This window comes from Stegostoma tigrinum, chromosome 10 (assembly GCF_030684315.1).
Source record: "Stegostoma tigrinum isolate sSteTig4 chromosome 10, sSteTig4.hap1, whole genome shotgun sequence".
In the NCBI taxonomy this organism is placed as follows: Eukaryota; Metazoa; Chordata; class Chondrichthyes; order Orectolobiformes; family Stegostomatidae; genus Stegostoma; species Stegostoma tigrinum.
Genome location: NC_081363.1, coordinates 11925634 through 11947421, shown reverse-complemented (window position 1 = coordinate 11947421; position 21788 = coordinate 11925634). Strand labels below are relative to the sequence as shown.

The following is a 21788-nucleotide window of genomic DNA, read 5'->3' as shown; positions in this document are numbered from 1 at the left end:
GAGGAAGAAATAAAGCACTGTATCCCTGCAGTACCCACCACTCTGTAAGGGCATCAAGAGGACTGATGGATCCTGCATACCTCCTCTTCAAGGACGCACGGGCTTAAACGTAGCTGTGAAAGAGGAGCAGGGTGGTTGACTCCTAACTGTCCTCTGAAATGGCCTAGCAAGCCATGCAATTGTAACAGTTGCTACAAAGTCTGTTACTTTTTCTACCACAGAAGTGCTATCGCACACAACTGAGCCACCAAAATCACTGTGATATGTTTTGTTTTGCTTTCTTCTTAACTGGTAACCACCGCCAGCTAAAACACATCCGTGCATCCAGTTATGTATTTACAAGCAAAGCCCATTGTGGGCAATGCAAACAATCAAAGGTGGGGAAGGCAGGGTGGAGGTTAGGGAGAGGAGGTCGGAACTCCGTCAAACTGGAGCTGGAGGGAGAAATAAAACACTGTATCCCTCATGGTGCCTTCAGGTATCGAGAATGTTGGCGGGCACTGCGTGCTTCCTTCCCAAGGCCACCTGGTCTCGAACATAACCATGAGAGAGGGGCAGAGTGGCTGCCTGTAAAGCATCCTTGAAATTGTGACAAAGTCTGTTTTTTTTAGTTTATCCAATTTTTCCTCATCAACTTGCTCAGAGATACTACTATATACCTTCGGAGCAGGTGGGACTTGAACCTAAGCTTCCTGGTTGAGGGGTAGAGACACTTCCACTGCATCACAAGCAAGCCCCGACAAAGTCTCTAATGAATTGAGTTGAGTTGCACCAACTGCTGTGGAGGAATTGAAACCCAGATCCTGGGCTCTACCATTGGAGTACAAGCCCCTTGACATTCCGACTATGCTATCATCACTCCCAGCTTCCTGAGTCATACCAGTTATACAGGCAGTAGAACTGTGCCTGTGGCAAGTCATGGCCACAGGGGAAACAATTAATGTGTAAAAGAAAAATCCTTTTTTAATATTGAAGTTAAAGTTGCATCAAGCTGTCACAGGCCACAGGAGGAGTCAACGTTACTGACTGAATCGGAAGGGTTCTTCAGGCACAGATCAACTAAAATCTAGAAGTTTAAGATATAGACAGAGAATCAGCACCAGAAAGACAATAACAGTGGTAATTAGAAGGAGTGCATTAGAAGAAACTAGCGTAAAGGTTGAAGTAGATGGTATCACACGGGAATAAATTAAGGGGTGGAATCTTACTGAATCTGAATGATTTGGGCAATGGTGAAAAATCAGGGAGAATTGTGAGATGCTCGGAGTGTTCCCGTTGTTGGAACAAGATTTTCATGAAAGGAGTGATGAGATGCTCGTTAAGGGGGATTATTGCTTGGTAACAGCCTTATTAGTGAGGAATCTCACCTTATTAATATGCAGGTTCTGGAATAAATAGGGAGAGAGGGGGAGGCGGACTGAAGATGGAGAGAAAAGAAGATAGATGGAGAGGAGAGTATAGGTGGGGAGGTAGGGAGGGGATAGGTCAGTCCAGGGAAGATGGACAGGTCAAGGAGGTGGGATGAGGTTGGTAGGTAGGAGATGGAGGTGCAGCTTGGGATGGGAGGAAAGGATGGGTGAGAGGAAGAACAGGTTAGGGAGGCAGAGACAGGTTGGACTGGTTTTGGGATGCAGTGGGTGGAGGGGAAGAGCTGGGCTGGTTGTGTGGTGCAGTGGGGAGAGGGGACGAACTGGGCTGGTTTTGGGATGCGGTGGGGGAAGGGGAGATTTTGAAGCTGGTGAAGCCCACATTGATACCATTGGGCTGCAGGGTTGCCAAGCGGAATATGAGTTGCTGTTCCTGCAACCTTCGGGTGGCATCATTGTGGCACTGCAGGAGGCCCATGATGGACATGTCATTTAAAGAATGGGAGGGGGAGTGGAAATGGTTTGCGACTGGGAGGTGCAGTTGTTTATTGCGAACCGAGCGGAGGTGTTCTGCAAAGCGGTCCCCAAGCCTCCGCTTGGTTTCCCCAATGTAGGGGAAGCCACACCGGGTACAATGGATGCAGTATACCACATTGGCAGATGTGCAAGTGAACCTCTGCTTAATGTGGAAAGTCATCTTGGGGCCTGGGATAGGGGAGAGGGAGGAGGTGTGGGGGCAAGGGTAGCATTTCCTGCGGTTGCAGGGTAATGTGCCGGGTGTGGTGGGGTTGGAGGGGAGTGTGGAGCGAACAAGGGAGTCACGGAGAGAGTGGTCTTCCCAGAAAGCAGACAGGGGTGGGGATGGAAAAATGTCCCTCCGCTTCTTCCTGTCCCGCAGGCCCGACCAGTCCCCTTCCACCGACACCCTCATCCGCCTAGCTGAACTCGTCCTCACCCTCAACCACTTCTCTTTTGATTCCTCCCACTTCCTACAGACTAAGGGGGTGGCTATGGGCACCCGCATGGGCCCCAGCTATGCCTGCCTCGTTGTAGGTTACGTGGAACAGTCCCTCTTCTGCACCTACACTGTCCCCAAACCCTACCTCTTCCTCCGGTACATTGATGACTGTATCAGCGCCGCCTCTTGCTCCCCAGAGAAGCTCGAACAGTTCATCCACTTCACCAACACCCTCCACCCCAACCTTCAGTTCACCTGGGCCATCTCCAGCACATCCCTCACCTTCCTGGACCTCTCAGTCTCCATCTCAGGCAACCAGCTGGTAACTGATGTCCATTTCAAGCCCACCGACTCCCACAGCTACCTAGAATACACCTCCTCCCACCCACCCTCCTGCAAAAATTCCATCCCCTATTCCCAATTCCTCCGCTTCCGCCGCATCTGCTCCCAGGATGAGGCATTCCACTCCCGCACATCCCAGATGTCCAAGTTCTTCAAGGACCGCAACTTTCCCCCCACAGTGGTCGAGAACATCCTTGACCGCGTCTCCCGTATTTCCTGCAACACATCCCTCACACCCCGCCCCCGCCACAACTGCCCAAAGAGGATCCCCCTAGTTCTCACACACCACCCCACCAACCTCCGGATACAACGCATCATCCTCCGACACTTCCGCCACCTACAATCCGACCCCACCACCCAAGACATTTTTCCATCCCCACCCCTGTCTGCTTTCCGGAGAGACCACTCTCTCCGTGACTCCCTTGTTCGCTCCACACTGCCCTCCAACCCCACCATACCTGGCACCTTCCCCTGCAACCGCAGGAAATGCTACACTTGCCCCCACACCTCCTCCCTCACCCCTATCCCAGGCCCCAAGATGACATTCCACATTAAGCAGAGGTTCACCTGCACATCTGCCAATGTGGTATACTGCATCCACTGTACCCGGTGTGGCTTCCTCTACATTGGGGAAACCAAGCGGAGGCTTGTGGACCGCTTTGCAGAACACCTCCACTCGGTTCGCAATAAACAACTGCACCTCCCAGTCGCAAACCATTTCCACTCCCCCTCCCATTCTTTCGATGACATGTCCATCATGGGCCTCCTGCAGTGCCACAATGATGCCACCCGAAGGCTGCAGGAACAGCAACTCATATTCCGCTTGGCAACCCTGCAGCCCAATGGTATCAATGTGGACTTCACCAGTTTCAAAATCTCCCCTTCCCCCACCCCATCCCAAAACCAGCCCAGTTCGTCCCCTCTCCCCACTGCACCACACAACCAGCCCAGCTCTTCCCCTCCACCCACTGCATCCCAAAACCAGTCCAACCTGTCTCTGCCTCCCTAACCTGTTCTTCCTCTCACCCATCCCTTCCTCCCACCCCAAGCCGCACCTCCATCTCCTACCTACTAACCTCATCCCACCTCCTTGACCTGTCCTTCTTCCCTGGACTGACCTATCCCCTCCCTACCTCCCCACCTATACTCTCCTCCCCACCTATCTTCTTTTCTCTCCATCTTCAGTCCGCCTCCACCCCCCCCTCCCTATTTATTCCAGAACCCTCACCCTATCCCCCTCTCTGATGAAGGGTCCAGGCCCGAAACATCAGCTTTTGTGCTCCTGAGATGCTGCTGGGCCTGCTGTGTTCATCCAGCCTCACATTTTATTATCTTGGATTCTCCAGCATCTGCAGTTCCCATTATCACTTATTAATATGCAGCTTGTCTTTCAACAACCTGTATTGACAATTCCCAACATGAAAGCCAGAGTGGGTACCTCGTGACTCCAGCCTGCTCTTCTGGGCCACCGTGTTGGTCTCCTGTTGACAGTCTCAGAGCATGCCCTTGGGGTCTTGACACACTCAGTCATCCAATTCCAATCCTTGGATGCTGGTTATCCAAGAACTGCCAGCCTGATCCATTGAGCGAAAGCAAGTCTGCACCTCAGGGCTGTTTGTTCACTCTCTTAACACTCATTTGCCCACCTCGAGCCTCCCTGCCTCATTGTCTTGTGTATCATTTTGCACAGTGCGCCCAGGCTTTGTTACCTCCCCCCCCCCCCCCCCCAACTTAATTCGTTCACAGGATGTGGGTTTCACTGGCTCTGCCAGCATTTATTGCCTATCCCATAATTGCCCTGAGGGCAGAAAGAGTCCACCACACTGCAGTAGTCACATGTAGGCCCAATTAAGTACTGGCAACAGTTGCCTTCCCTAAAAGGACTTCAGTGAACCAGATGAATTTTTCCTGACAATTGACAACAGATTTAAGGTCATCATTACATGATTAATTCCAGGTGGAGTTTGCACATTCTCCCTATGTCTGCATGGGTTTCCTCCAGCAATCCAAAGCCTTGCAGGTTAGGTGGATTAGCCATGCTAAATTGCCCGCAGTGTTCAGGGATGTGGAGATTAGGGGTTAGGTCTGGGTTGGGTGCTCTGTCTTGTTGGGCCGAAGGGGCTGTTTGCATACTGTAGCGATTCTATGATTCTTAGACTGGTGGGAAGCACAGGTGGTAACCTAACACCTTTTTTTTATTTCTATCCCTGCAGAGGCATCCATTCTCAGCTACGATGGCAGTATGTACCTGAAGATAGTCATGCCCTGGGTAATGCACACAGAAGCTGAAGATGTCTCTCTCCGATTCATATCCCAGCGGGCCTATGGCTTGCTCGTGGCCACGACCTCAAGGGACTCAGCTGACACTCTGCGCCTGGAGCTGGACGGAGGGCGTGTAAAGCTGACAGTCAACCTAGGTATTGTATGACAACACAGGGCCGATTCAGCTCATCGCTCGTGATTTTTTTTTCTCTCACAGTTGTGAAACTAGCCGCAATTATTTTAGTGCAGTAAATACTTGACCTTATTTTATCCTGCACCTACTTCCCTAAGACAGTAAATTTAATTAGTGAGTTGTTTGAGTGTTGTGCAACATGTGCATGAAATTATTCTCTATGACTACAAAATGTTGGATTTGAAAGCCATGTTTAAATGAACCATCTTTTGAGCAACCATTCATGTTTTTTGCAATCATATCTGTTGGTACTGCCAAGTAAGTCACAGCTTTTATTTAATAAAACACTGACAGAGAAGTGGTGAAATCACTCACATAATAATTTTCCCAAAATAATTCCTTCTTTTAAAAGAAAGAGCTGTGACCTACTCAGGTGGGTTTCATATTTTACATATCTATATATATATATCTAAAAACTGTTTTAAGGAGTATTTTGTAAACATGCGTGTTTCTTTATAGTCGTGTTTGTTTTTCATTTCTGCAAAATTTTGTGGTTTTATGAAACGTAATCGCTTTTTAAGTTACCGCTTGAATTTTTTTTCAAATTGCTTCATGAGTCATCAGTCAAAAGATGGCTATCAACCCTTCAAAGGCCTGAAGCCTGCGGCCCGCTTGGCAAACAGCCCTGAGAACAAGAGTGCACTAACCTAACCTGCAGCTGGCTCGCATTACCTCACCTTGAGCGCCTTCCCTCCTGCCGCTCCCTCACACAAAATCCGCCCTTCCCATAAAATTCGGAACCTCAACATCTGCTCTTCACATCACAATGGTTCATCCAGATCAGGCATCAAAGGAATGTTCAATTGTGCATCAGCTTTTTTTTTGCAATTGTTATTGTAACAGCTGCTTCACATCTTCCCTGAGCGGCTTCTCTGGAGGTACAGCGGTAGTGCCCCTACCTCAGGACCAGGAGATCCAGGGTTCAATTCCCCACCCCACTGCTGTAGACGTGTGTAATTAAATCTCTGAACATCTTGATTGGAGGCAAAAGAAAATTCAAATCCCCACGAACAACCATTTGTTCTTAAGTGCCAAGGAAGCTGGCAAATAGAGATATATTTGTGCAATTCTTGTGACCAGTGCACTGATTTCCATTTACTTTGTATGATAAAGGAAAAAATAAAGTTTTAAATTTAAAAATATGCTCCTGTGAGCTTTGGGGAAGGAAGCGATTCTCTCCTTTGAGAATGTTATTTTAATTATTTGATCAGGCTGAAAAGGCCAGGGTTCAGGTGATTGGGCAAAATAGACAGACACATCATTTTCTAAAGTACAGCTTCACAGTTCACCTTCACCATTTTCAACGCAGCAAATACGCGTTGATATTTTGAAAGGCATATAGAATTATTTTGGACATTGCAAAAAAAAAAAGCACTTTTGAAAGACACAAAAAAAAAGTCTGTATTGATTTTCTCATGGGGAAGAAAGCAGAAAAGAAATTAAAATTGTTTTGGTGATGCAAATGTTGTTGCTCTTCTGGCCCATCCCAGAACAGGAGTCTTACTGAACATGCCAATTCAAGAACATTTTCATTGAGTGCCGTCAATCAATTTTTAATCCTGTTGAAGCTTTCCTTCATCATTGTACCTTTTCGAGGGGTTATGCCATCTAGTGATCACTGTGTGATATACACAGTGTGCTTCCTGTTGAGGTCAAGTGGAAACCGGGAGCAGCATTTCCAGACTCCCAGTTCCGATGACCAGACTTTGCATTTCTCATTTACTTTTAGGCTAAAGATGATTAAAGCTTTGTCTTTGGCAGTTGCCTTGTGAATAAAATCACGTTGACTTTAAAACCCAAGAGTATTCTGTTCTATATGAGATACAAAATCCAGTCACTGCAAGATATGTGGGCATACAAAGCCCAGGTTTTGATTTCTGTGGAGTTTTTGTGCCGATCTCAACATTTCCTCAATGCCTATTTTTCTGGAATACGTTAAGGAGATCATGAGGATGAAGGCAGAGGTGCTTGGCACTGATAGTTCATCGGCAAACATTTAAACTCTTTAATCAGTTCGCTTAACACCCTTCTGAGACTTACTGAAGCCTGCTGCACTGATTCAAAATACAATTAACTTCACTGTCCCTGAAAACATTGAGGTCAGTTATTTCTGTTCATAAAAATAAACACATTCAAGACCAGGTTGCGGTATTTGCACAAAACTGGTTAATTAAAATTATTGCATGTATCAAATTGTTTCAATGAAAAACGTCTTCCAGACACGAGGAGCTAATTTGTTTCACAGTTTCAACACCATGCCTTCACTATGTAGTGTTGGAATACAAAGCACAATTTTGAGCAAAATGCCTGTTCTTCAATTCCCCACTGATGCTATAAGCTCCTTTCTTTGTCGGCAGTGTTGGAGGTTACCTGGAATCCGAGCCCATTTTTTTCCAACCCCCCTTCCCCATCCAGTTAACGTTACTCCCCAAGACCATCAAGGGTGGGTCTGCTGGTGGTTCCTGAGACAATGAGGATATGGAGCTGAAATTCCTGAATGCAGGGAGGTGAAGCGTCAAATAATTGATCCAAAAAGGTGTCACACTTTAGACACGAGGTCTACAAAAGCTTCATTAAGCCTTTTGTTCCTTCGGCTCATCTTGAGGTGGCCAATCCTGCCCCTCTGGCTGATTTTTGTGGACCAGCAACTAACCATGTTGCACCTACCATCAGCTGACTTCAACTCGCATCCGAAATCCTTCTGGAAGCTCGGCCTGAGTGAGCCCCTCCCTGATCCCGGAAAATATGTCACGGTCACGGCAAAGCCAAGAATCCATTCCCATCCAGATCTTGGTCAGAAGAAGAAAATGGAACCCTTTTATCTGTTGGTTTGTGGTTTGTCATAAGATGCCTTCCCATTCTTGAAGCTGTTTATCAAGATTACAGTCAGAATTAGAATTAGTGTTATTGTCACATGTACTCACAGGGGTGCATTGAAAAATTTACAAATCACCACTTACGGCCCCATCTCAGGTACAAAGTGCAGGATCTCAGGGATAACTTACAAAAATAAAGAAATGAAAATTTCAAAATTACAGTCCTTCAAGTAGACATGCCATACCAGAATCTCCCCCAAAGACTGCCCCTGGCCTCACCTCCAGTCCACCCGGGGCCTCACCTCCAGTCTACCCCTGGGCCTCATCTCCAGTTCACCCCATGCCTCACCTCCAGCCCATCTGGGCCTCACCTCCAGTCCACCTTGGCCCTCACCTCCAGTCCACCCCTGGGCCTCACCTCTAGCCCACCCTGGGTCTCACCTCCAGTCCACCCCTGGGCCTCACCTCCAGTCTACCCCTGGGCCTCACCTCCAGCCCATCCCTGGGCTTAACCTCCAGTTCACCCCTGGGCCTCACCACCAGTCTACCCCTGGATCTCACCTCCAGTCCATCCGCGGCCTCACCTCCAGTCTACCCCTGGGGCTCACCTCCAGTCTAGCCCTGGGCCTCACCTCCAGTCCACCCGGGGCCTCACCTCCAGTCTACCCCTGGGCCTCATCTCCAGTTCACCCCATGCCTCACCTCCAGCCCATCTGGGCCTCACCTCCAGTCCACCTTGGCCCTCACCTCCAGTCCACCCCTGGGCCTCACCTCTAGCCCACCCTGGGACTCACCTCCAGTCCACCCCTGGGCCTCACCTCCAGTCTACCCCTGGGCCTCACCTCCAGCCCATCCCTGGGCTTAACCTCCAGTTCACCCCTGGGCCTCACCACCAGTCTACCCCTGGATCTCACCTCCAGTCCATCCGCGGCCTCACCTCCAGTCTACCCCTGGGGCTCACCTCCAGTCTAGCCCTGGGCCTCGCCTCTAGTCCACCCTGGGCCTCACCTCTAGTCCACCCCTGGGCCTCACCTCCAGCCCATCTGAGCCTCACCTCCAGTCCACCCTGGCCCTCACCTCCAGTCCACCCCTGGGCCTCACCTCCAGTCCACCCCTGGGCCTCACCTCCAGCCCATCTGAGCCTCACCTCCAATCCACCTTGGCCCTCACCTCCAGTCCACCCCTGGGCCTCACCTCCAGTCCACCCCTGGGCCTCACCTCTAGCCCACCCTGGGTCTCATCTCGAGTCCACCCCTGGGCCTCACCTCCAGTCTACCCCTGGGCCTCACCTCCAGCCCATCCCTGGGCTTAACCTCCAGTTCACCCCTGGGCCTCACCACCAGTCTACCCCTGGATCTCACCTCCAGTCCATCCGTGGCCTCACCTCCAGTCTACCCCTGGGCCTCACCTCCAGTCTATCCCCCCACCCCGGCCTCACCTCCAGTCCATCCCCCCACCCCGGCCTCACCTCCAGTCCACGCTGAACTCAGCCTCATAGTATACAAAGGATGCAGTCCCGCCCCAGGCTGCAAACAATGACCTGATGAGCATTGAGCACAATCACAGCCAATGACCCATTGGGTCCCTGCTGTGGGCCTGCTGCATAATTGTCCCCAGGCACCAAGCTCCACCGCTGTTTGTTCCTGCAGGAGTGTGGGAATATTACTTTACTTTATAATTCAGGTAGCTGAAGTTTTAAGGAGTAGAACGTAATGACTAGACTGGACCTGAGATCAATATTCCCATCACCTGCACTGTAGATCAGTGCATACACTGAAGTTGTTAAGGGCTCATTGAGATCGATGGTAATGATTGCTTCGCTTATTTCATGAAATGGGGAGTGAAATATGTAACATTGATTTCTCACAACAAGTCCAAATAGTCAAATTTTAGGCCACAATTGGTCACATTTTTCACTATAAAATCTCTCTTCAGCTCTCTGTAATAAATAGTTCTTTCAAAATTCATTTATCCTTTCTGCTGCACATCAAAACAAACCCTTTCAGACGGCATGGCTAGTACAATTAATTCTGAACCAATTTTTAATTTTCTTTTTAGTCACCTGTTGGTTTGCATCAGACACAAGAAGTTTTTTTTTGGCCTGACTGTGAATTGGTGGCCAGGATATGGCTCCAAATGTTAAACTTGGAAAGGTTAGAGAATGCAACAATGATTGACTGTGTTCTAGTGGATACACAGACTCTGCTTCAACTTATGAAATCCAGGGCATCCTCAAAAGGAAGCAAGGCTTTGAGAATCGGCCAGCCTGCCAGCTTCTGTCACTGTAATGTAAATTGCATTGCATGGGCTAATAATTGTCCTTTTTCTCATCACGGTCACATCTCTATGCATTCAGAATCCAACAGATCTGGAAATTCAAGATCTGAAAGTTCCAAGAATTTGATCGACAAAACAAGAAATGGGAGATTTTTCTTTGCATATCTACATCTCTCAAGGTCTGAGCCATTACGAACGTCCTTACTATGTGGTCACTTCCAGCCTCACCCAGTCACCGAGGTTCATCAGCATCAATCATGGGCAAGTGATCAGGAACAGGCACCCTGAAGAAATGTTCTCTGTCCCTTCCCTTCCTCTACACTTCTGTTGAGAGCATTGAGTTTAACTGGAAGAACCCCACTGTTGACCCCCATTTTGAAATTATTGAATTAAGCATCAATTAATCTTTGAATTAACCTACCTAAATCACCACCATACCTGTCCATCTACATGTACCAACTGAACCACTGAGAATCTTGCAAAGACAAATTTTCAATTGCTGATGAAAGAGTCACAAAAAATAGAAGCAGCTTTCCTTTAACCTCACAATTAAGTAATAATCCAAGTGTGTGATGCCATACTCAGTTGATTGAAATTGCTGGTATGATAAAGAATGATTTATTCCCCGAGTTTGTATAATGCAAACCCCATAAATGCTTTAAGATCAGATAAATCTAATGGAGTTTCATAATCACCAGGGATATCCAATTTCTTCTCAGAGATCTACACCTCAAAACGCCAGGGAGCAAGCATGCCTTCCCACACCCACATTTAACTTTTGACTAATTTTGTGTTCAGGGACAGCGCTCCTTGATGTGAGAATGAGGCCATTGATCTCAACCAATTGGGTATCAGGTTAGGGGCACACAATGATGAAGGAAAGTTACATAGCCCCACCCCACCCCCCCAAAAGGTATCACGGCCTCTGTACGGTGATTGTGCCGAATGGTCCGTGGCTGTTTGCACCCACTTTTCTGTTGCGGTTGACGACACATGACAAACCTGGCCACATGAAACCAAACCCAGATTGTTGACGTAGCCTTCCTCCTTGTTGTTTCTCAAGAATTTCTGAGCAGAGTCCAAATTTTAGGAGTTGGAAGTGAGTTGGACTTAATGCATCTTATTGAAATTCATCGATAATTCATAGAAATTAATAAAGACTCTTAATGGATTTTGCAGAACAAAAAGATGTGTCCATCAATAACAGCTAAAATGAGGGAAGTGTGGGCCCTGTGCCTTTACATGGATTAAGAAATGCATCAAAATTGAGAATAAGAAATGATGAAGATCATTCCCTTACCAAATACAAGCGTTGGTAATTCCTTTGATAATTGATCACAACATCTTATCTCACCTGTGTCAATATTTCTAGATAGACATAACAATCTGAAACAACACTGAAATCAGAAGTTATGAGCAATAATCTGCAAATAAGGCTTGAGAAAGATTGATGTAGTTCTCAACTGTTTTACAGATTGCTTTTTTTGTATACTTAACACTTTCAATGAAGTCCTTGAGAAACCTGCTAGCTCATTCAAAGATTACTGGCCCTGCCAAAACACTGCTCACCCATCTTCTTGCTAAATGCTCTCTTCGACAGCTTCCTTAGTCTGTGTTTGGCAGGCTAGTTGGCCATGAGTTTGTGAAATGGTTGAGCCAGTCACCTTTGAGACTGACAATTGGAACAATCTCCACGAAATCTTGGTTTGAGTTTTCATCTGGTTAGCTGTTTGCAAGTGGCCATTTTATAGCAAGAGGTGGGAGGTTGCGGCTGGGCGGGAGGAGGCGAGGGGCGAAGAGTGTGAAGACAGAAGTAAAAAAAAGTAACCGTTATCCGCCTTTGGTGGGAAGACGTGGGCTTCTGCCACTGCATTGGGGCTAGAAAACAAGTTTAGTATAATGTGCAAAATTCCAGCGAGACTTCTGTTGTATGGAGGGTACAAATCTGTGTTTGAGTCTCATTGTATGAAGATCTTTGATGTCTATGTGATATGAAGGGTGAAGTAAAATGGCCACCTCCTTGCGTGTGTCTGTCCCCGGAAGGGTGGACTTATTGTTATTGGATGTCTGCAGCTGTTACCTTGAAGGATGCGATTTCATCTTTCATTTATTCTTCCCCGTCTAGACTGTATCAGGATTAACTGTAACTCCAGTAAGTTATTGTTCAAGTTTCATTTTTGTTTCTTAAAGTTTTTAAAACGTTTTAAGAGAATTGCTTAATATTTGTGTCGTCATGTCTTTGGATGTGCTGGGGAAAAGACTGCAGGTGTTAAATTTCTGAGTATGCCAAAAGGTCCATGAGTTACAATAACCCCGCAGTCAAATCTCATTAAAAATGCCAGCAAAATGTGCAAAGTTCTAATTTCCTTTGTCTGTTCAGCTCCTTCGTAAAGAAAAGTTATTGAATGCCAAGCAATGGATCTCGATTTTGAGGTCCCTTATGTGGTGCTAATCACACCACTAGTAAGTTAAGTCACTGAAAACCCCACTGTTTTCTTCAGCAGGTTAGAGTTTAATGGCATTTGACTGTGCGAAAGTAATTACCTGCATGCCTTGAATGGCTTGAAGGGGAACAAAAGGTTGAAGCTTTCTGCAGTCACAACACAAATAAATAGGTGTAGTCCTTTCACAAGCAATACAAAAGCAGTAAGTTAAAGCACTAGATATAGCCTTGTTGTGATCTTATCCATATCTGGGTCATCGAGAGTGATCAAATGATCATTACAGATAAAGGTTCCACTCGATATTCTTTCAAACCATGTATTACCCAATTTGCAACTTCTTAAAAAAGGTTATTCATGACATCTGAGTATCACTGGTAAGGTTAACATTTGTCATCTATCCCTAATCGTCATTGAAGAGGTACTGATGAGCCACCGACTTGTACTGTTGCATTCCAGCTGCACCATAGTGTTAATATGGAGGGAGATCCAGGATCTTAAGCCAGCGACAGCGAAAGAATAATGATGTCATTCCAATTTAGGGAAGTGCATAATTTGGAGAGGAAACTGTAGTGCCAGTCTTCTTGTGCATCTGCTAGCCTTGTCGCTTTTGGTAGGTGAAGCCTCAAAAGTAGAAGTCGTGGAAGGTGTCTTTGTAGGAGGCTCAGCAAGTTGCGACCAATACAAATAAAACAGCCGCATTGCATTCTCGCCTGAAAGTTGTGAGTGATCGAGATTTCCTGTTTCTTCAAGGCATAAGTAGTCCATCCCATCTACATCCAGTAGCTGGCATTCAAATATATATATTTTTACCCTCATTTATGGCTGGTACACATATCAGTTATTTTCCAACAGAAATGGCATTGCGTAGATCTTGAGGCCCATATTGTGTTTTTTTTTGCATTTTATACTACAAATAGTTTAAACTGCACAGCCTGTATTCTAGCACAGCAACAACAGGAAATCCAACCTGGGAAATAGCTCTTTTTCTTGTTGTTCTGAAGCTATTCATCTCTCATTCTGATCACCAGGTCTGAGGTTTGGTTTTAGTGTTTTGCCTTCTCTTAATATAACCTCAGGGCTCAGTGTGCCTTTTGTCTTTAGCCCTGAAGGGTCATATTCAAGACTTTCTCGAAGGTGACATTTCCTTTTTTATTTCCAGGGATTGTTTTTGGGGTTTTCAGGGACTCCCATCTCATTTTTGACAATTTATTTATGAGGTGACACAATCAGGTGATGTCAATAGCATTTTACTTGTGTTGACATATCAGGTACTTGGACTGACTAGATAGCAGAATTAAAAGAATTCAACAATAATTTCAACAATTACCAACCTTCCATTAAACTTGAAGCCATGGGTATAAAGAAAGGATGAAATCCCTACAACACAGCAGACATAAATGAGCAACAGAAGTCTTTTTCAAAGTAACTGGCATAATTTTCTTCCACATAAAGCCATCACTCTAAACACACCTTCCACAAATTAGGTAGTTACTGATTTGGATGATCAGCCATTCACATATTGTGTGGTGGAGCGGGCCTGATGGGCTGAATGGCCTACTCCCACTCCCTTTTTTATGTTGAGGTCTCAGCAAATTGTCCCTTATAGACTCCTTCTTTTGATTTGGTTAGATTTGATTTATTATTGTCATGTGTGCCTAAAAATTTGAGCGGTCCATTCAGCCTAATAAGAGCTGGGAAGAAGCTGTTCTTGAACCTGTTGGTACACATGTTTAAGCTTCTGCATCTTCTAGTCCAACAGAAGAGGTTGGAAGAGTTGAGAACCAAGGTAGGAGGGGTCTTTGATGATGTTGGCTGCCTTTCTGAGAGGTGTAGATGGAGCCAATGGATGGAAGGTTGGCTTGTGTGATGGACTGGGTTGAGATTGTAATTCTCTCTTCCCCCGTCCCCCAACCAAGACCAGGACCTAGTTCTGTCAGAGGCCCAGCCACCCATTTGCCACCCCTGCTGCTGGAAAATGGGTCACACCTGTGGGACACAGCCAGGCCGTGCTGGGTGAACACAGCAGGCCAGGCAGCATCAGAGGAGCAGGAAAGCTGACGTTTCGGATCTGGACCCTTCCTCATTTTCTGAGAAGGGGCCCAGACCCAAAACGTCAGCTTTCCTGCTCCTCTGAGGCTGCCTGGCCTGCTGTGTTCATCCAGCTTTACACCTTGTTATCTCAGATTCTCCAGCATCAGCAATTCTTACTATTTCTCACTTATTCTGATTTCTCTGGTCGTCTGTGTTTTGAGCACTGCCTTGTATATGCAACACTGTGCACTGGATTTCACCCCGAAGCAGTTTGGTTGAGTCAGGAAATTTCCTAGCAACATTCCATTCAAATGGGCGTGCTGATATCATGTTCCCGTCATGTGAGAGTTCATGTCCTGCTCCTTTCCCCTTCCGACCAGAAATGTGATCTGCTGGAGACTTTCACAATCAGATTTTGTTTGCCTTTTCTAAAGGTGAGAGGAATGTCCACGACTTGAAGAATATTTACCTCAGAAAAGTTTGATTCCTTAAAAATATTCTGAAAACAAAATGTCAGATAAAACTATTATTTATTGTTTTGTCATTTGGTCACAGAGAAACATACATCATGGGAAGACATTTGGAAAAATACATGAATAGGAAAGGTTTGCAGGGATATTGACCAGGAGCAGGCAGCTGGGATTATATTAGTTTGGGATTATGTTTGCCATAGACTGGTTGGCCGAAGTGTCTGTTTTTGTGCATGACTCTATGATTCTATAAGAGGTTACAATCTCTGAAACGGTTAGCTACATTAACACTTGGTAAACATAGAAACATGGGTGGATGCCCTGAATGTGTGCAGCTTCAATAACACTTAAAAGGCTTGACACCATCCAGGGCAAAGTAACCCATTTGATTGGCACCACATCTGTAAGTATCCATTTCACTGCTGATACTCAGCAGCTGTGTGTACAACAGCTGTCTGTTTTTGCAAGATGCACTGCAGAAATTTGCCAAAGATCCTTGCACAGCACCTTCCAAATGCATCACCACTTCCATTGAGTAGGACAACGGCAGCAGAACACCACCACCTGAAAGTTCCCCTCCAAGCCACTCACCATTCCGACTTGAAAATATATCCACATTCCTACAGTGCCGCTGAGTCAAAATCATAGACTTTCCTCCCTCATGGCCGTGTGGGCCTCCCTGCAGCACATGGACTGCAGCTGTTCATGAAGGCAGCTCAGAACCACCTTCTGAAGGGTAACTAGAGACGGGGAATAAATTTTGGCTCAACCAACAATGCCCATGTCCCATGAGTGAATTGAAAAAACATAGAAAACAGCAGCTGAACTTCCAATTTGGTATCCTGTTCCTACTTTTTCCCCATACCCTATGATCCCTTAGCCCAAAAAACTATATCCAACTCTTTCTTGAAACATTCAAAGTTTTGGCTTTAGCTGCTTTCTATTGTTCAATACTTGAACGTTGCTGAAAGAAGATGCAGTTTATCAAATTTTTTGGTCTTGCTCTCATTCGGGACAGTTTACACAAAAGTACCAAAGTTGAGGCAAAGAAAATGCATATGTTCGTATGAGAGGAAGGTGCCTCCTGAAACAAATTGTTAGTCATTGTTGTGACTTCTGTCCCTTAGCCATTTCCTTGTCTCTCAAAAATTCTGAAGATTAAAAGAAAAACCCTTTTGAACTACATACTCTTGAAGTCTTATTCTGTTGAACCTGATGACTGGTTCCTGTCCAAAATGTCAAAAGGAGATTGAATTTATCCCTTCACCTGATGTTATTCAGAACACTGATTGCAGTGGGTGAGAGAGAGACAAAGCAGTAAAGCAATTAAAGGCTTGGTGCTTGTTTTATTCAGATGAAGTATTTTCTTCATGAGAGGCACTTTGAACCCTACAATTTCCCTGAGGCAATGCTGATTGTAGGCACATGAGAAAACGTGAGACACTTTCTTGTGTTTCTCTACAGCTACTGGAATATTCTCCAAAATAAAATTCTGCTGTGTACAAAGCCAATTTCATTCCCCTGCCTGCCTTTGTAACAACATTCTTCTAGGGGAGCTTCACAACATGACTCCGTCACAAGGACCTTAGTTTTAATTTGGGGGAGAAAGATTTACTTGTCAGCAAATGCCCACACTTCAGGTTGACTGTAATTTAAGAGGTATTTGATCTTGGATGAAGTGCCTTTGTAGAAATCGTAGCAGCAGTAAAACATAATTGCGTTAACAATAGTATATAATCCCATAAATATGTTGCAAATATCCAGGGCTACTGCTTTCAATGGGAGACAAGCAGAACAAAGAATCATATGATTTGGGTAAAGTTTAGAATAAGACATTGGGTAAATGTACAGAAGTGCTCTTGTCATCCAGTGGTACAGCCCCTATCTTTGAACTAGGAGGCCCAGGCTCAAGTTCCCCCAGCTCCAGAGGTATGTAATAACATGCCTGAACAGGTAGAAGCAAATTACCGTAGATGCTGGAATCTGTACTGAAAACAACAAATGCTGGAGGTCACAGCAGGTCAGGAAGCATCCATGGAGAGAGAGCAAGCTAACATTTCGGGTCTGGATGACTGTTCATCAGAGCTTCAACATGTGCTGGTAAAGAGTTACCTAGACCCGAAATGTTAGCTTGCTCTATCTCCATGAATGCTGCCTGACCCGCTGTGAGCTCCAGCATTTGTTGATTCATTAAATATTCCTGAGCAGATTGATTAGACCAACAAAACGTCAAAACTGCTGTAGCATTGTTCCTCACAGTGTCTGATATACCAGATATTCATAAATCTGGTTGTGTGTGAAAAATGTATTTTAGTCTTTTCTTTATTTCAGCTTTCCTTTATCACTTCTTCTCTTACACATCGTTTACATAGTCTGGTGTATCTAATTGCAGTTCCTCACTAATTTTAATTAACACTGCAATCAAACTTTGCTAATATACAGTAACAACCCAAATATTGAACTAATTACTGGAGAAACTGTGCCGTCCTGGCAGTGCCTATGGAGAGCAAAACATCGTAAACATTTTGGGTTCAGTGGCCCTTCTTCAGACCACTTTGAAGAAGGGTCACTGGACCCAAAATACTGACTCAATTTTATTCCTCTCCACAGATGCTGCCAGATCTGCTGAGTTTCTCCAGAATTTCTCTTTTAGTTTCAGTATTCCAACATCCACAGTTCATTGTTTTTTTTTGCATCAACCTAACCACTAGCACTATCCCCTATTTTGAATGGGTCTTCTTATACGTAGTTTTTTTTGGGGTGGGGAGAACCATTTGATATTGAGCATTGCACACACCCCTTTTACTTTTATTCAACAACTGTTGAGGCCTCAAGTAAACTCATCCCAAGGCAACATCTTTCTTCTAAATTTCAATTTTCCTCATAGATATATTTACTCTATGGAAGTTCATGGTGTGGCTCTGTTGGAGATGTCACATTGAGTGACCGTTGAGATCAGTAGTGCTGCTGCAAGACTGGTTTGGGCTAAATTGCTGAGGATCTAAGGATCATTAACTGAACGTCCAGTACGTAGACGACATCTCTTCCTAGAATTAATCGTGGAAACAAAGGCCATTCTCTTGGAAGTCCACCTTACAAGCCTCACTCAGCCAATCCAATGCTTTCTGAGTCCAAATCCACTTACAGAAACCATTAAGCCACTGATTTTACATTAACTCAAATCCATTTTGGGCTCTTTCTACTTAAACAGCTCATACTTACTTCAATAGAAAGATTTGCATTGTGCATCACCTTGCCTGACCTCAAGGTGTCCAGTGAAAAGACTTTGCAGTGCAGTTAATGTCATAGGAGATGCAACAACCGATCTATGCACAGCACGTGTCAACAAAGTGTGAAAACAGCAAGTGACAATGGCCATTTGTAGTGTTGATTGGAAGATATCAGAATAACTCTCCTCTACTTGCTCTGATTCTAAGTAATTCCAGTAATTCTTTTTACATCCACTTTAAACCAAGGCTCTGTCTAATACTTTAACAAAGAGCTGTCACCTCAGTCAGTGCAGCACTCCGTCACGACTGTAGTAGAATTTCAGCCTAGGTTTTTGCATTCCTGTCTCTGGAGTGGGATGTGATTCAAAAACCAACTTATTCAAGGGACATGAATGCTACCTGCTGTTCCATATTATATGTTGCAGTTATGGAGACAAACGGCACAGAAGCAGACCTTTCGGTCCAACTCATTCATACTGACCAGATATTTCATGTTTATCTTATGCCATCTGCCAGCATTTGGTCCATATTCCTCGAAACCCCTCTTATTCATGTACCCATGCAGATGCGTTTTAAATGTTGTAATTATGCCAGTTTCCACCACTTCCTCTGGCAGCTCATTCCATGCACCCACCACCCTCTGTGTGAAAAAGTTGCCCCTTGGGTCCCCTTTAAATCTTACCCCTCTCACTTTAAACCTATGCTCTCTAGTTTTGGACTCCCCTACCCTGGGGAAAAGATCTTGTTGATTCACTATCCATGCCCCTCATGATTTTATATATGATTATATAACATCACCCCTCAGCCTCCGACGCTCCAGGGAAAATAGCCCCACCTTATTCAGCCTCTCCCTATAGCTCAAACCCTCCAAAACCTGGCAACATCCTTTTAAATCTTTTCGGAATGCTTTCAAGTTTCTCAACATCGTTCCAATAGCAGGGACACCAGAAGTGAATACAGTATTCCAACAGCGCAACCAATGTCCTGTACTGCCACAACATGACCTCACCAAATGTATTACAGAATCATTTATGTTAATTCTTTCTCTCAGAAGTGTACAAGTAATGTTCAAAGCAATGCTGGTCACATGCTAACATACTACTAAAATGTGAATGCCATGTTCATGTGCAACAATTAAATGCCGTCACCTTAAATCCAAATATCACCTTAAAATAACACAGCTGATGTTAGTTGTAGATGTGCTTCGTACATAATAGGAAATAAAGACTTTTATTAAATCGTGGACCATGCAATTAACATAAAACAACATCCTTCATCTTCACATTTATTTAAATATTTCAACAAGTGAAACTTTTGCCTTGTTGGAAATATCGGATATTTGGTTAAATATAGTGACAGGGTATAAAATATTTTTGTCACATCAAGACTGGAAACCATCCTCCCGAACTTATATTACATATTTAGGCCTGGGCGTTTTTTCCCTGAAGCATAGGAGCCTGAGGGGTGACGTCATGGAGGCTAATAAAATCATGAGAGTCATTGATGACTTAGATAGCCAACAGCTTTTCCCCAGGGTAGGGGAATCATCTAAAACTAGAAGTCATAGGTTTAAGGTGAGAGGAGAAAGATACAAGAAGGTCCAAAGTGTCAATTTTTCACACAGAGGGTAGTGAGTGTCTTGAACAGGCTACCAGAGGTAGTGGTGGTTGCAAATACAGTTTTATCTTTTAAGAAACATTTGGACAGGTACATGGATGGGATAAAAATGGAAGGATAGGGACCAAACATAGGCAAATGGGATGCGATTAAATGTGAAAACTGAGTGGCTTGGACAAGTTGGGCTGAAGGGCCTGTTTCCATGTTGCAAACCTCTATGACGCTATGGCTGCCTTCAAACATTCTTCCCTCATGTCCAGTTCCATGTAACCTGATGCTACTGTTGCTGCACACTGACTATTATCTTAACAGCTTTTAATCCTATATGCTGCAAAATTCAATTAGATAACAACTTGACATTGATATTCAAGTAGCAAGCTGCAATTTGGGTGGAGGCACGTTCTCAAGTCAGATCTATCAATGTAGTGGGTGCCCAATTTGTAACACAACACAACCTAACACAAAACAGACACTGGGCAGGCAAAACTGAATAGTTGTTAATCTGCTTGTAATCTGAACCATTCTTCCTGTCTCCAATATGTAATAATTGACAATTCGAATTGTTTTCTACATATGTATCCCTATTGTAGGAAGGGTATCATTAAGCTGAAGAGGGTCCAGAAGGGATTTACCAAGATGTTGCTAGGACTGAAGGGTTTGAGTTATGAGAAGAGGCTGGATTGAACACAGAATTTGGAACAGTACAGCAAAGTACAGGTCCTTCAGCCAACCTATTATCCTTTAAGATACCCTGCATACTCTACATTTTACTATCCTCCATGTACCTATCCAAGAGTCCCTTAAAAGTCTCTAAAGTATCTGACTTCACTTTACCACTGCCAGCAGCACATTTCACAAACCCACCACTCTCTGTGTGAAGAACCTACCTCTGACATCTCCCCTATACAGTCCTCCAATCACCTTAAAATTATGCCCCCTCATAGTAGTCATTTCTACCCTGTGAAAAAGTCTCTGGCTATCCACTCCATCTAAGCCTCTCATCATCTTGTACACCTCTATCAAGTCACCTCTCATCCTTCTTCACTCCAATGAAAAATGCCCTTGCTCCCTCAACATTTTCTCATAAGACCTGCCGTCCAGGCCAGGCAGCATCCTGGCGAATCTCCTCTGCACCCTCTCTAAAGCTTCCACATCCTTCCGAGAATGAAGTGACCAGAACTGAACACAATGTTCCAAGTCTGATCTAATTAGGGTTTTATAGACAGGCTGGGACATTTTTCACTGGAGCGTCAGAAGTTGAGGGGTGACCTGGTCGAGATTTTTAAAATTGTGAGGGGTATAAGTAAGGTGAATGGCAGGTGTTGTTTCCCCAGGGTGAGGGATTTCAAGACAAAGGGGCTTAGTTTTAAGGTGAGAGAAGAGAGATTTTAAAAAGCCATGGTTGGGGGGAAACTTTCTTACGTAAGGAGTGGTTCATGAGTAAAATGCACTTCTGGAGGGAGTAGTAGATGTGATTACAGTTACAATGTTTAAAAGGCAATTCTACCTAAATAAGAAATGTTTAGAGGAATATGGGCCAAGCTCAGACAGGTGGTGCTAGGTTAGTTTGGGATTATGTCAGCATAATCTGTTTCTGTTCTGTATGACACTCTGGTTCTATGATTCTGTACCTGTTTGACTGAGGGGGCAAACTTAAGACGGAGATTTTGTCTCTCAGCAAGTGACTAGTGTAGAGAAATTTCTCCCCCAGTTAGAAGTGGAGGCTGGGTCATAGAATATTATTGAAGACTAAATTAGATGGATTTTTGATCAGCAAGAGA

General features: G+C 44.9%; 1 protein-coding gene across 28 annotated transcripts in view; it reads left to right on the top strand.

Moving 5' to 3' along the window:
- The window catches only part of nrxn3a (neurexin 3a), a 2036587-nt gene that overhangs the window by 756106 nt on the left and 1258693 nt on the right, over positions 1–21788 (top strand). For 23 of the 28 annotated variants that reach the window (XR_009446221.1, XR_009446220.1, XR_009446219.1 and 20 more), the window contains 2 exons: positions 4881–5084; positions 12341–12367. Coding sequence is in view for 24 of the 28 variants with exons in the window: in XM_059649000.1 (XP_059504983.1) it covers positions 4881–5084; positions 12341–12367 (231 nt within the window). In the remaining 4 variants the exon portion in view is untranslated. The remainder of the gene's footprint in view (positions 1–4880; positions 5085–12340; positions 12368–21788) is intronic. The other 5 variants (XR_007248249.2, XM_059649003.1, XM_059648989.1 and 2 more) reach the window with 1 other exon arrangement.